The 13,240-nt window shown below is 39.1% G+C and overlaps 1 protein-coding gene across 1 annotated transcript in view; it reads right to left on the minus strand.

The window, feature by feature from the left end:
• The window catches only part of RNF11 (ring finger protein 11), a 40,380-nt gene extending 33,070 nt beyond the window's left edge, over positions 1–7,310 (minus strand). Inside the window, exon 1 of the mRNA XM_047872037.1 lies at positions 6,742–7,310. Coding sequence (XP_047727993.1) covers positions 6,742–6,864 — 123 coding nt within the window. The 5' untranslated portion in view covers positions 6,865–7,310. The remainder of the gene's footprint in view (positions 1–6,741) is intronic.
• Between the last annotated feature and the right edge of the window lie 5,930 nt (positions 7,311–13,240).

Consider the following 13,240-nt stretch of genomic DNA (forward strand, 5'->3'; position numbering starts at 1 on the left):
ATTATCTTCCTTTCATTCCCCTCCTCATTTACAGAATTTAACTTGGCTAAGACATAGTAAAGACAGAAGACAAAAGAGAAGAAGTGGCACAAGTTGAAGGGAGAACTTATACTAGTCATTCTGTGACACTTTTTCTATTTAGAAGCCAAATAAAATTAAGATCTTTAAAAAGAAGACTCTCATTCTACCTAAAGTATTATACTAAGATTTTAATAAATTGAAATTTTACAAAATATGGATGTTTCTAGAAAGTATTAACTCAATATTTTAAGGAAGTCAACTTCTCAGATCTTATGGACAAGTAACTCATTACCCCTATCTTCTCAAGTTACCCTATAATTAGCTCTAGAATTAAACTGTGACATGTAAACTGTCCTACTCTTAAAGGTAGGTACATTCTTAATGGCAAAGAATCAGCCTTAATTAAAGAACACCCAGAATGGGTTTCAGGCATAAACAAATAAATAAAACCCTTGCAACAATGGTAACAAATAAGCAGTATCTTTAAAAACAAAAAACAAAAAAAAACAAACAAACCAAGGCAAGCTAAACCACCAGAACACAAACCAATCTCAAATGAAAAAGTTCATATACTTTATAAATTAGAAGTGACAGAACAAAAATGTATACAGATAAAACAGATAATGTAGTAGACACAAACAGCAGAATCCTTTAAAGTACAAAGGCCAAAGGCACAGGATTCTGGAACAATTCATATAGAAGCAAACAACCATAAAACTTCCCACTTAACAGAAAAATCCAGTAACTGATTTTCACATTTATTCAAGTATTTGAGTGCCTGCTATGTGAAAAGCACAGCTCTAGGAATGCAAAGATGAATCAGAGTTGTAGTCTCACAGAAGAGGTATGACACTGTTATAAATAAAATCAAATAGGAAGGGTAAAGTGTCCTAATAGTGGTAAAGTACTAAAGGAGTTCAGAGTAAGATGTTATTCAAATTGGGGAAATCAGAAAAGGATTCATGGCATTTGAGCCGGACCCTGAAAACTAGAATTTATATACCAGGAACAATTAAGGAAGAGAATTCTGGGCAATGGGAACCGAAGAGCGACAGCAAGAAAGCAGAACGCATATACAGAATATAGCAAACTTTTCAGGCTGACTCAAGTAGAAGTTGTATGCAAGACCACAAAAAGCTGGAAAAGTATGTTAGGAGCCAGATCATGACTCTGATTGCTAATACAGAGATCTTCAGTAGTAAGTCATGAAGAATCATTATGGATTAAGAGGCAAGGGATCTGATCTAGATAGGTTTATCAAGCATTGAAGAATGAAATGAATGGGGAAGAGAGGAGACCATTAGAGGACTTCAATCATGATGCTAACAGTATAAAAGGGAAAAGGCACAGTTCTAAGTTAGGCACTAGGTATCTACAATGTGTAGAATGCCATTCCACTCCACTGAGAAATTTTTAAAATCTTAACACATCATTCTCATTTTTAAAGTAACTAATTTGGAAAAATAATCATTGTTAAAGCACTAAGAACTAATCAAGCAATACATGATTTCCAGATAAATATTATGAACAAAAATACTACAAACAAAAATGGTCAGGGAAGGCTTTGTCAAAGAGATTGGAGCTGATCTGCACTTTAAGGAAAAGAAAACTTTAAGAGGGGAGGGATAAAATATCACACAAAGTAATTTTTTTTTAAGTCAAATAATAAGATGAAGATGTGTGAAATACAGATTGAGGTAATTTCCACCAAAGAGTCAGAGAAAATGTAATACATAAAAAAATCTTCAAATACCTAAATTTAACTTCATATTGTTACCAGAAAAACAAGGTATTAATTTTATTACAGGTATTAATTTATTACAAGGTATTAATTTTAATACTTAAAAATAAATGCAGTATTTTATTATATTCTAGATTTTTAAAGGAGATGGGTTACTTTTAATGAGTTCCAAACAAATCTAAGCCTTTTGGTTTTTTTTAAGTATCTTGAAGAAAGCTTTATTCAGTCACAATTTGAAATATCCAAAATGTTGGGGCACCTGGGTGGCTCGGTCGGTTGAGTGTCCGATTTCAGCTCATGTCATGATCTCACAGTTCATGGGTTGGAGCCCCATATCAGGCTCTGTGCTGACAGTTCAGAGCCTGGAGCTTGCTTTGGATTCTGTGTCTCCCTCTGTCTGCCCCTCCCCCACTCAGACTCACTCACTCTCACTCTCAAAAATAAATATTTAAAAAAATTGAAATATCCAAAATGTTGTTATTCATGAAAGAAGTTCCTTAAAACACAATATAATCTGTTAACTTATTTTACACGTAAGTGACAATCAGGCTTGGAACTCAGATCCATCTGACTCCAAATTCAGAGCTACAATTGCACTCACTGCTGTATTAACAATAATGTATTTTCTTCTGATATTAAAATCCCAAATGAATTAAAGTATATGACAGGATGATGAGATCAGTAAATCCCAAACTAACCACTGCAAAACTGAGGTACCAATCTTTATATAAATATATACACAGTATTAAGATAGAAATACTGTAAAGCAGCTTTTGTTGTTGCTCTATGAATATTAAGCTTTTTAACAAAGTGCTACTCCTGAATTATCCTATGATAAATGGAGGGAGGTCTTAAACCTGTTCATATATACCTTTCAGTATTGGGCTACCAGCTGACCTTTCCTCTTATGGACCTTCATACCCCAGCCTTTCATGATTTACCTTCCCTCTCACAACCGTTCTAAGACTGTCTTAATTGGCAGATTTCCTTTGTATTCTTTTTAAAGATTCAGGAAGGAGAGAGTATAGGGTGTGCCCAATTTCTTTGTTTTTACCTTATAATTCAAGAAAAGCTCTAACCTCTTCCCTCCCATTTCTTTAAGGACAAGAATTCAAATAGTTTCTGATAAAAAAACATTTTGTTATAGAATACAGTGGAAAAAAAACCCTAAATAATTTTACAATTATTTTAAACCAATTACTATATTTAATATTACTGAAATTTTATTTTTAGGATTGCTTGAAAATGATCCATAATAAAAGAATGAAGGCACTAGGAATATGCATAATTCCTACAAGACATTAAACTGCATTGGCCTCAAAATATATTAATTCATTTAAAACAAATCCATTCTGGGCGCCTGGGTGGTTCAGTAGGTTAAGCCGACTGATCTCATTGAGTTCAAGCCTTGCGTTGGGTTCTGTGCTGTCAGTTCACAACCTGGAGTTTGCTTTGGATTCTGTGTCTCCCTCTCTCTCTGCCCCTCCCCCACTCACGCTCTGTCTCTCAAAAAATGAATAAATTTAAAAAAAATCCACTCATTCAACCAATAATTGAGGGCCTAATGTATGCCAGTTACTGTTACTTTCCTTAAGAAGCTTAGCCCTAGTGGGAGAAGACAGATAATAAGAAATACACATAGTTAAGACAGTGTGTTAGAGAGTGATAAACACTATGGGGAAAAAAATAGAACAGGGTAAGGGAGAATTCCAGGGTGTTGGGGTAGGTTGTAATTTTAACTTAAGGTGTTCAGAGAGGGTTTATGAAGGTGTCATTTAAGTGAAGACTTGAAGGAAGTGAGGGAGTCAGCCACAGTAATACCTGGGGAAGAGTACTCCAGGCATAAAAACAACCAAGGAATACACACGTCTTGGGAGTATCCTAGAAACAAGCAGTCCAGAGAAGGTAAAAGAGAAGCCAGCAGGGGAGGAATAGTAAGAGAGGCGTCAAGAGATATATGTGGGGGTATAAAGATTATGTAGGGTTTATGGGACACTACGGAATTTGGCTTTTACTGTGAATGAAATGGTGATCCACAGAAGGTTGAGCCGAGTGACAAGATCTGTTTTACCAGAATCACTCTGGCTGCTGGGTTAAGAACAGACTATAGGGAAGACAAAGGTGAATGCAGGGAGACCAGTTAGGAGGATACTAAACAAATCCAGGAAAGAAACAGGTACTTCCTATAAACTTATCATAATGGTATAGTATTTACTTTTTAAACATAAATAAAATAAATCAGATACTGCTAATAGGAAATAAGTGGAACTGAGAAGTTTAGTATATAAAGTTCTTGGCATACATGAATCTCATACACTACAAAGGACATCTCTTAAACTACCAACTACAGAAAAATACTAGTGTGTTCCCTTACAACCAGCTATTGCCTTTCTGAATTTTAAAAAATCCTACTGCAGTTAAGACCTTTTTTTTAATGTTTATTTTGAGAGAGAGAGGTCACGCCCAAGGGGCAGAGAGAGAATCCCAAGTAGGCTCTGCACTTTCAGTGCAGAGTCCAAGGTGGGGCTTGATCCCATAAACCATGAGGTGACCTGAGCTGAAATTAAGAGTCTGGACACTTAACCAGCTGAGCCACCCAGGTGTCCCTGAGACTATTCTTTAAAGAAATAAGCTAATAACTCCTGTAGCTCTGTTAATTATATACTATTTTTGAAGAAAAAAATGTTACTTCTGTCTACTGAATGTATAAATCATTGCCCTTGGACTTGTGTTTCTTAGACCATCTAAATAAATCATTACTAAAAATCTTATTTCCTTTGGGAGGGGAAAAAGTTTTTTCTACAAGTTTTTTTTATGCTCCCATCTTTTAAAGAAATTATTTTCTTTCAATTGATACCAAAGTGGCTTATCAGTATGTGCGTCATTCACTTCAGGAAAGGGCAACCACAAAAACTCCCAGTCACAAATAACATGTTTCAAAAAATGTTCCTTCATGACACCAAAAAACTTCTCATTATCATCTATTCCTCCTGGAAAAGGCAAATACAATTCCCATAAATTCCACAGAAGTTATCCATAACACTGTATTATGATAAGGATGAGAAAAAGGGCAGTTAAGTCAAGACAGTAAATTTGTCTGGAAAGGGATTAGGGAGCATGGAAAGAGATTTTGAAATAAAAATCATACCTCAAAAAAATTTGCTCATGAGACTGAAATAAGCATACTGTCCTATAGTATTTGAGGGAAATGAGGAGTGAAATTTTTAAAGAATCACAAAGATTAAGACTTCCCTGTGACAATGTTTGGAAGAAACAGGTGTATGAACTTATAAAACACACAGTACTGAATTCAAATTCATTAATTCATTCAACATAAGTGCTTCTTAAGTGCCAGTAATTTCCCAAAGCATTGAGGACACAGTCCTTGTTCTCAAGGGCTTATAGTCTTTACTTACCTCAAACTACTGAGTATTATGAACCAGATGCTGGGGAAATAACAGATGCAGGGTCCCCACCTGCATGCAATTTATACTAGGTAAGGAGGGAAATGCCTTTAGGATGAAACATTCATGTACTAAACAAGGATATTAACACCCAAGTGTTGTATGTGCTGCTTATGGAATAGAGGGTCTGAAGGAGGGAAACAAGGGAGTGATGGATTCACAGAGGAAGGGAGGGGAATGCAGAGACTGGACAGAGGTAACAGGAGAGCTGAGTCCTTAAAGAGGATTAGATGTTGACCTGGCCGACCTTGGGGGAAGGGATCCTAGCAAAGGGAGCAACTGGAGCAAAGGCAGAGAGAGAGGTGAACAGGATGGTGTATTTGGTAGGCCTGGAATACAGAAAAGTGAGAGATAAGTCATGGAGGCTTCTGTATGTCACAATTTTAAGACCGGACTTTACTGGTGTATATGAAAGGCCCCTGTGGGTTTTATTTGGAAAACCAGCATATGTGATCAGGTTTTTCTGGTGTGATGAGACACTGGTTTACACAGGAATGAGAAAAGAACAACACTAGATAATGATGTCACCACATGAAACAACAAAGGAGACTGCACAGTTAGAAAACTAAATCTCCTTCAAGAAAAAAAATTAAGCCACTTAACTATCCAAGGCCCTCTGGAAAAAAGTTTTTAACAATTTCATTTAAAAGTGAAAAGTAGAGGAAAGGTTTTTATATATATTATGGACTATAACATCTACATATCTATTTTGAGTTCAAGAGGTCTTAGCTTTTCATTAATTGTGTAAACAGATGGGACTGCTGATTGCTCTACAAAAAGCAATGAAACCATTCGGGAGCAAGACTTGGACACAAAGGGATTAACAGAAGGCATTTAAGTCAAGTTTAGAGGTTTCCAAAGTTCAAGATAATCAAGTTTTATTGAACCAGCGCGTTTACAAGGTGTGTCATAGGGGTGGAGCAAAAGGAGGAGGGATTAAAAATACGTATATATAAACAAGTAACTCTTAACGTTGCTGGGAATAAAACCACTTTAAGATCTTTTCTCTTGTAGGAGAAATGAACACCTACCAGATCCAATTAACAAACACACAGGGGAAAGGGGAGGGAGGAGAAGATGAACATACAGCATAATATAAATGGGGTGGGGGGCAACCACCTATCCAGAACACATAGTCCAGCTGGCGCTGCGATGAGGAAATCATCCCCAAACCTCACAGCTCAGACTCCACGATTTAAACATAAAAGGAGAATGGCATTCCCAAATTCACAAGCGAACCGCCAGTCACTGGCCAAGGGGATCACATACTCGGATCCCAGAACTCAAGGACAGAGAGTACCATCCCCACACCGTACCTGAGGGGAGGTGAAGGATTCCCCCCAACTGGGAGTAGGGAGTAGTCACCCTCAGATCCTGGCCTAAGAGGGTCGACGCCCCTCAAGCCAGGCCTTGCCAAGACCAGGAGCAGTGACAGTCCCGAAGTCCCCTCAATCTCTGCCCGGAGCTGCCTCTACTCCACGCACCCCCTCCTCCCCAACACACACCCTCCCCTACCTGATATGGCGGCGGCGGCTCCTGATCCGGCTCCGTTCCCTCGCCAAAACTAGCCCGGTCGGACTGAGACTCGTGAAGCAGGGAGATGTCATCCGACGTGGGGGATTTGAGGCAGTTCCCCATCTTCCGGAGCTAAGATATGTGATCTGGGGGAGGAAGAAAGCAGTGGCGGGGTCGTTCGCAAGCTCCGCGGTCAGCCTCGGTCAGCGAGGTGGGGTCGGACGGCAGGCCGGGGCTCAGGCGGCGGCGGCTCCCCCGCCCCCCGGTGCCGCCGAAGGGCCGCTCATGCCAGCCCCCGGGAGTGGGGGCTCAAGGCTGGGCCGCGGGCTCCGCTGGGGTCGCGGCGGTTGCCTCCTGCGAGGCGGCAATGGGGGGGGGGGCGGGGAGACGAAGCACTTCCCCACCCCGCCCCCCCGCGGGGCGGCGGCGGCCACGGAGCTGCTGGGCCTAATCCAGGTCAGGAGGGGGGGGCGCGGCCGTCTCGGCTGCCTCAGCTGCTGCCTCAGCTGCTGCTGCCCCTGCCGACGCCGGAGCCGCGGCCGCGGGCCTCATCCTACTCCGCCTCAAAGCGGCGGCGGCGCCCAGAACGAGGCCAGCTGCGGTTCTGCGTCATGCCGCCGTGCGTGCTCTGATCCCGCCCCCGGCGCCGGGAGCCGTGGGCGGCTCCCGCTGCGCGGCCGCGCCCCCCTCCCCGCCTCCCTCAGCTGTTCTCTGGGCTGCGTCAGTTTCTGCTTCTCTGACAGTTGGCCTGAAACCTGACTCAGAAACCTCCCGCCAGTCTCCCATGTCTCCCCACATCCACTTCTCCCTCCCCGCTTGTCTCAGTTCTTACCTGTGCACTGTTTTGAGAGTCTTCTCACCTCCTTCTGCCAAGTGATCTATTTATAAACCCTTATCCGAATGTGTCACTCCCATGGTTAAAATGTTAAATAGCTTTTTCCCCTTTATCCCTTCAGAATAAAGTCCAAGCTCACTAGTGAACCAATCCACTATTTTCACAATTGGATAATTTTTTAAGAGTATAAATTCGATCATGTCATTCATTTAAAACCTTCAATGGCTTCGTGAAACTGTTGTGAGTGCTATGACTATTCTTAAATGGTTTACAAATCTGACTACTTCCCCAATCTCATTAGCAGCATTGTCCGCTCAAATACTCTAAACTCCAGGCTGTCTAAATAAAAACTTAGAAGACTGTTTCCACTGGCTGAGGCCTTTACCCATATTATTTCCCTGACTTATCATTTCTCCCTCACTCCTGACCTTCTACCTCCCATCAGGCTAACCATTATTCCCACTTGTCCTTCCTAAACCCAACTTTGTTTTGCCTAACCCTTCAGTCTGGGTTAGTTGCCTTCTCTGTGCTCTCAGTCCCTAAGCCTTTCCCTGTCACAGCCTGATCAAGCTGAATCATCTGTCCCTCCTCTGTGCAGGGCCTGGCACATTGCCTAAGGTAGAGTAGGCCCTCTTCATGGTTGAATGAACAAAAAGCCCAAGAAGCAATGTGTGCAAAGGAAGGAAACAAGAAAGATGAGAATGCTCCCAGAAGACAAGAAGTGGGTCTTGACTCCCTTTCTTTTATTCACCATTTACTGATTCCCCCCACCCCACCCTCACCAGACCCTGTGTAGGCACTAGAGAAACTGATTTATCAGACCTGGCTTGTCCCTAATGGAGCCCAGAGTCCTCCTGGGAAGACAAACAGATGAGTCCTTCTACCTCCCCCAACCAAAGGTTTTTAGAGAGCCCTAAGGAGAGTGATTAGACCATTTGGGTGAGGATCAGAAAGGATTCTTGGAGGTAGGACTCTGTTAAACTGGTATGGGCCTGAGTGCTCTAACTTTGAAGTCCCTATTCTACAAAATTACTTACTTAAATGTACTCATATCCCATATTAAATATAACCTTTTTTCTGCATTCTCTCTTCTTCAAGACCTGCCTTGCTTCCTGTTAATAGCTCCCTCCTAAATATGGTATCCCTGTGGTATCCCTATTGCCACATTTGTATCAGAATCTTTTCACACATCCCCACGAATCATTATTTCTCTAGCTTGAAAAGTGAAATCATTGGATCCCTTGCAAGAAAAATTTCAAGCATTTGCCTCTTCTCACCCCACCCCCTACCATTGCCATTTTCCTAGTCTCCTCTGAACTATCGAAATAGCTTCTTAATGAAGCCCTTGCTTCTGCACCATCGATCCATCCTCCACACTACTGCCATGAAAAATGTGACCAGAGAGCATTCATAGACTTGTGGTTCAGAAATTTATCATGGCATTAAGGCCTTGTAGCATTTGGTCCCATTTTTATGTCCCCTATGACTCCAATTCCAAGCCGGCATCCTACACTCCAGCCATCTGCACACTACTTGCTATGCCCTCAGTTCTCACTATGCTTCTTCACCTCTGACCTTTTGCCATGCTCTTTCCTTCTGTTGAATCCAGGTACCTTTTAAGACCCTCAATAAAAACTACTTTCTTCATGTAGCTGTCCCTGATTTCACTTAGTTGGAACATATATAATGATAGAAAATAGATGGGATCTATTATTGTATTATATTGTGTATAATTATTTTAGCACAATTTTAAATATATAGTCATAACTGACATGTATTAGCCTGAGCCAGATATGTAAGAGCCCAGAAAGGTGTATATTGGTGTTCCTGTTTTGTAAGAATAGAAACATGGTTTCACATGGCTCTTCAGGGCTAGAGCCAGGATTTGAATCATATACCAGTTCCTTTGTTAGATTTTGGGAAAAGACTACAACTTTTTTCATCCTGGTATTCCTAGTTTGTACAATCAAGGGAATGGGGGAAAACATCTCAAATTCCTTTGGCATCCACATGTAAGGAAGTAGTTGATCAATGATATTCCTAACCCAGCTTTAGAAAGGAGCCCATGGAAAGTGCCCTATAGACCAGAGTGTGACCTAAACACAAAACATAATTTAAAATTGAAAATAGTAACCAAGACTATTACAGTGACAAAGACTCTCCTTGACCTAACTCTAGTCAGGCTTCTCCAAAGTCCTCAAGGTCATAAACATGGGTTCTGTCCTTGGCCCACTGATTCCAGTTTTAGCAAGAATCTAGCTAAGTCAGTTTAGCCAGAACCTCCCATTCTTGTATCTGACAAACTTAGCCTGCCTTCAGCAAAAATCCTATCAAGAAGGTTTAACTAGAATTCCCCTTATCCCTGATATTTCCTCTTAGTAATTTTCCATCCACTGATCCCACCCTGTTCCTTGCCCATAAATCCACACTTGTCCTTTTTGTATTCAGAATTGGATTCAGTTCTATCGTGAGGCCTCCCTTCCCCTATTGCAACAGCTCCTGAATAAAATTTGCCTTCACCATGTTAACTTCTGTCTGGCTCTGGTTTTCTCTGACAGCAGGAGATCTAATGCAGAAGGAGATATGATAATCTGGTATCTTCTATTGAGCTAGGTTTTTTAAAATATATTTTATTTTTTAGACAAGTTTTAGATTCATATCAATATTGAGCAGAAGGTACAAAGATTTACTATATGCAGCCTTCCCCTACACATGCATACTTTTCCCCATTATCAACATCCCACATCAGAGTGGTACATTTGTTACAACTGATGAACAATGACACATTACTAACACACAGAATCCTTGATTGATGAACCTATAATGATCCATTACTAACACACAAAATCCTTGCTCATATTAGGGTTTACTCTTGCTGTTGTACATTCTATGGGTTTGGACAAATTTATAATATGTATCCATCATTATAACATCATAATGAATAGTTTCACTGACCTAAAAATCTGTGTTCCACCTATTCATCCCTCTCTTGCCCCTGGAAATCACTGATTCTTTACTGTCTCCATAGTTTTACCTTTTTCAAAATGTCATATAGTTGGAATCATACAGCATGGAGCCTTTTCAGATTATCTCCTTTCACTTAGTAATATGCAATTAAGGTTCTTTCATGTCTGTCCATGACTTGATAACCCATCTCTTTTTAGCACTGAGTAATATTCCACTCTTTGAATGTTCCATAGTTTACGCTGAAAGACATCTTAGTTGCTTCCAAGTTTTGACAGTTATGAATAAAGCTGCTATAAACATCCATGCACAGGGTTTTTCCTCCAGGTTTTTCATTGTGGTAAAATACACTTAACATAAAATTTACCACATTAACCATTTTCAAGTGTACAGTTCAGTGGAATTAAATACACTCATAATATTGTGCAACCATCACCAGGATCCATCTTCAGATCTTTATTCATCTTAAAAAATCAAAACTACTCATTAAACAATAACTCCCATCCTCTTCTCTCTGCAGCCACTGGCAACTACCATTCTACTTTCTGTCTGTATGATTTTTGACTAAGTATCTCACAGTATTTGACCTTCTGTGACTGACTTTAAGGTTCATCCTTGTATCATTTTGCGGAATTTCCTTCCTTTTTAAGGCTGAATAATATTCTATTGTATTTACATACCACATTTTGCTTATCCATTCATCCATTGATGGATACATGTTTTAGCTGTTATGAATCATGATGCTATGAATATGGGTGTACAAATGTCTCTTTGAGATCCTGATTTCAATTCTTTGGTCATATACCCAGAAGTGGAACTGCTGGATTACATGGTAATTCTATGTTTCTTTTTTCTTTTTTTTTTTTTTTTGAACTGCCACATTATTTTCCACAGCAGCTGTACCATTTTACACTCCCACAAAACTCTGTTTGCAAATTTTTGTGTAGACATAAGATTTCAATTATTTTTGGCAAATATCAAAGAGCACAATTGCTGGATTGTATGCTAAGAATATGTTTAGTTTTGTAAGAAAGTACCAAACTATCTTCCAAAGTGGCTGTAACATTTTGCATCACCTTTACCAATGAATGAAAGTTCCTGTTGCTCCATATCTTCACCAGAATTTGGTGTTGTCAGTATACTGGGTTTTGACCATACTAATAGGTGTATAGTTGTAACTTGTTGTTGAATTTCCATATATCTGAAATTTTCCTTTCATATGCTTATTTGCCATCTGTATATTTTAATTGGTGACATTTGTGTTAAAATGTTTGGCCCATTTTTTTAAAAGAGGGTTGTTTATATTCTTGTTGTTGAGTTTTAAGAGTTCTTTACATATTTTAGAGAACAGTCCTTTATCAGATGTATCTTTTGCAATGTTTTCTTCAAGTCTGTGGCTTCTCTTTTCATTCTCTTGACACTGGCTTTCACATGGCAGAAATTTTTAAATTTAACCAAGTCCAGCTTATCCTTCTTTCTTTCATGTATTGTGCTATGCATTGTATCTAAAAAGTCATTGCAAACCTAATATCTAGATTTTCTTCTATGCTATCTTCTAGGGGTTTTATATATTTGCATTTTACATTTAGATGTGAATCATTTTGAGTTAACTTTTGTGAAGGGTGTAAAGTCTATGTCTAGATCCATTTTTTTTGCATATGCGTGTGTAGCTGTTCTAGTACTTTTGTTGAAAAGACTATCTGTTCTCCATTGTATTGCTTGCATTTACTCCTTTGTTAAAGATCAGTTGAGTATATTTCTATAGGACTATCTGGGCTCTCTATTCTGTTCTATTGATCTATTTGTCCATTCTTTTGTCAATACCATACCACTGTCTTGATTACTATAGCCTTATAGTAAGTCTTGAAGTAGGGTAGCATCAGTCCTCCAACTTTGTTCTTCTTCTTCAATAATCTATTGGTTATTCTGAGTCTTTTGCCTCTCCATAAAAATGGAGAATCAGGTGTTGATATCCACAAAATAACTTGTTGGGATTTTGTTTGAGATTATATCAAATTTATAGATCAATTTGGAAAGAACTGACATCGTGACAATATTGAGTCTTCCTATTCATGAATATAGACTATATTTCCATTTATTTAGTTCTTATTTGATTTCACTTACCAGAATTTTGTAGTTTTCCTCAAATAGATTTTGTACATATTTTGGTACCTTTATACATAAGTATTTAATCTGGGGGAGTTGCTAATGTAAATGGTATTTCAGTTTGATTTTTGAATTCTACTTGTTCATTGCTGGTATATAGGAAAGCAATTGAATTCTGTATATTAACCTTGTATCCCGCAATCTTACTGTAATCGCTTACTAGTTCCAGGAGTTTTTTTGTTCATTCTTTTGGATTTTTTACACAAATAATCATGTCATCTATGAACAAGCTCAGACTTATTTCTTTCTTCTCAGTCTGTATATCTTTGATTCTTTTTCTTGTTGTACTGAACTAGCTAGAACTTACAGTATGATATTAAAAAGTAGTGTTGAGGGGACAGCTTTGTTTTTCACCATTTAGTATGATGGAAGCTGTAGGTTTTTTGTAGATAGTCTTTATCAAGCTTAGGAAATTCCCCTGTATTCCCAGTTTACTGAGAGTATCATGTATGGATGTTGAATTTTGTCAAATGCTTTTTCTGCATCTATTGATATGATCCCGTGATTTTTCATTAACCTGTTTATGTGCTGAAT

The sequence above is a fragment of the Prionailurus viverrinus genome, chromosome C1 (genome assembly GCF_022837055.1).
Source record: "Prionailurus viverrinus isolate Anna chromosome C1, UM_Priviv_1.0, whole genome shotgun sequence".
Lineage (NCBI taxonomy): Eukaryota > Metazoa > Chordata > Mammalia > Carnivora > Felidae > Prionailurus > Prionailurus viverrinus.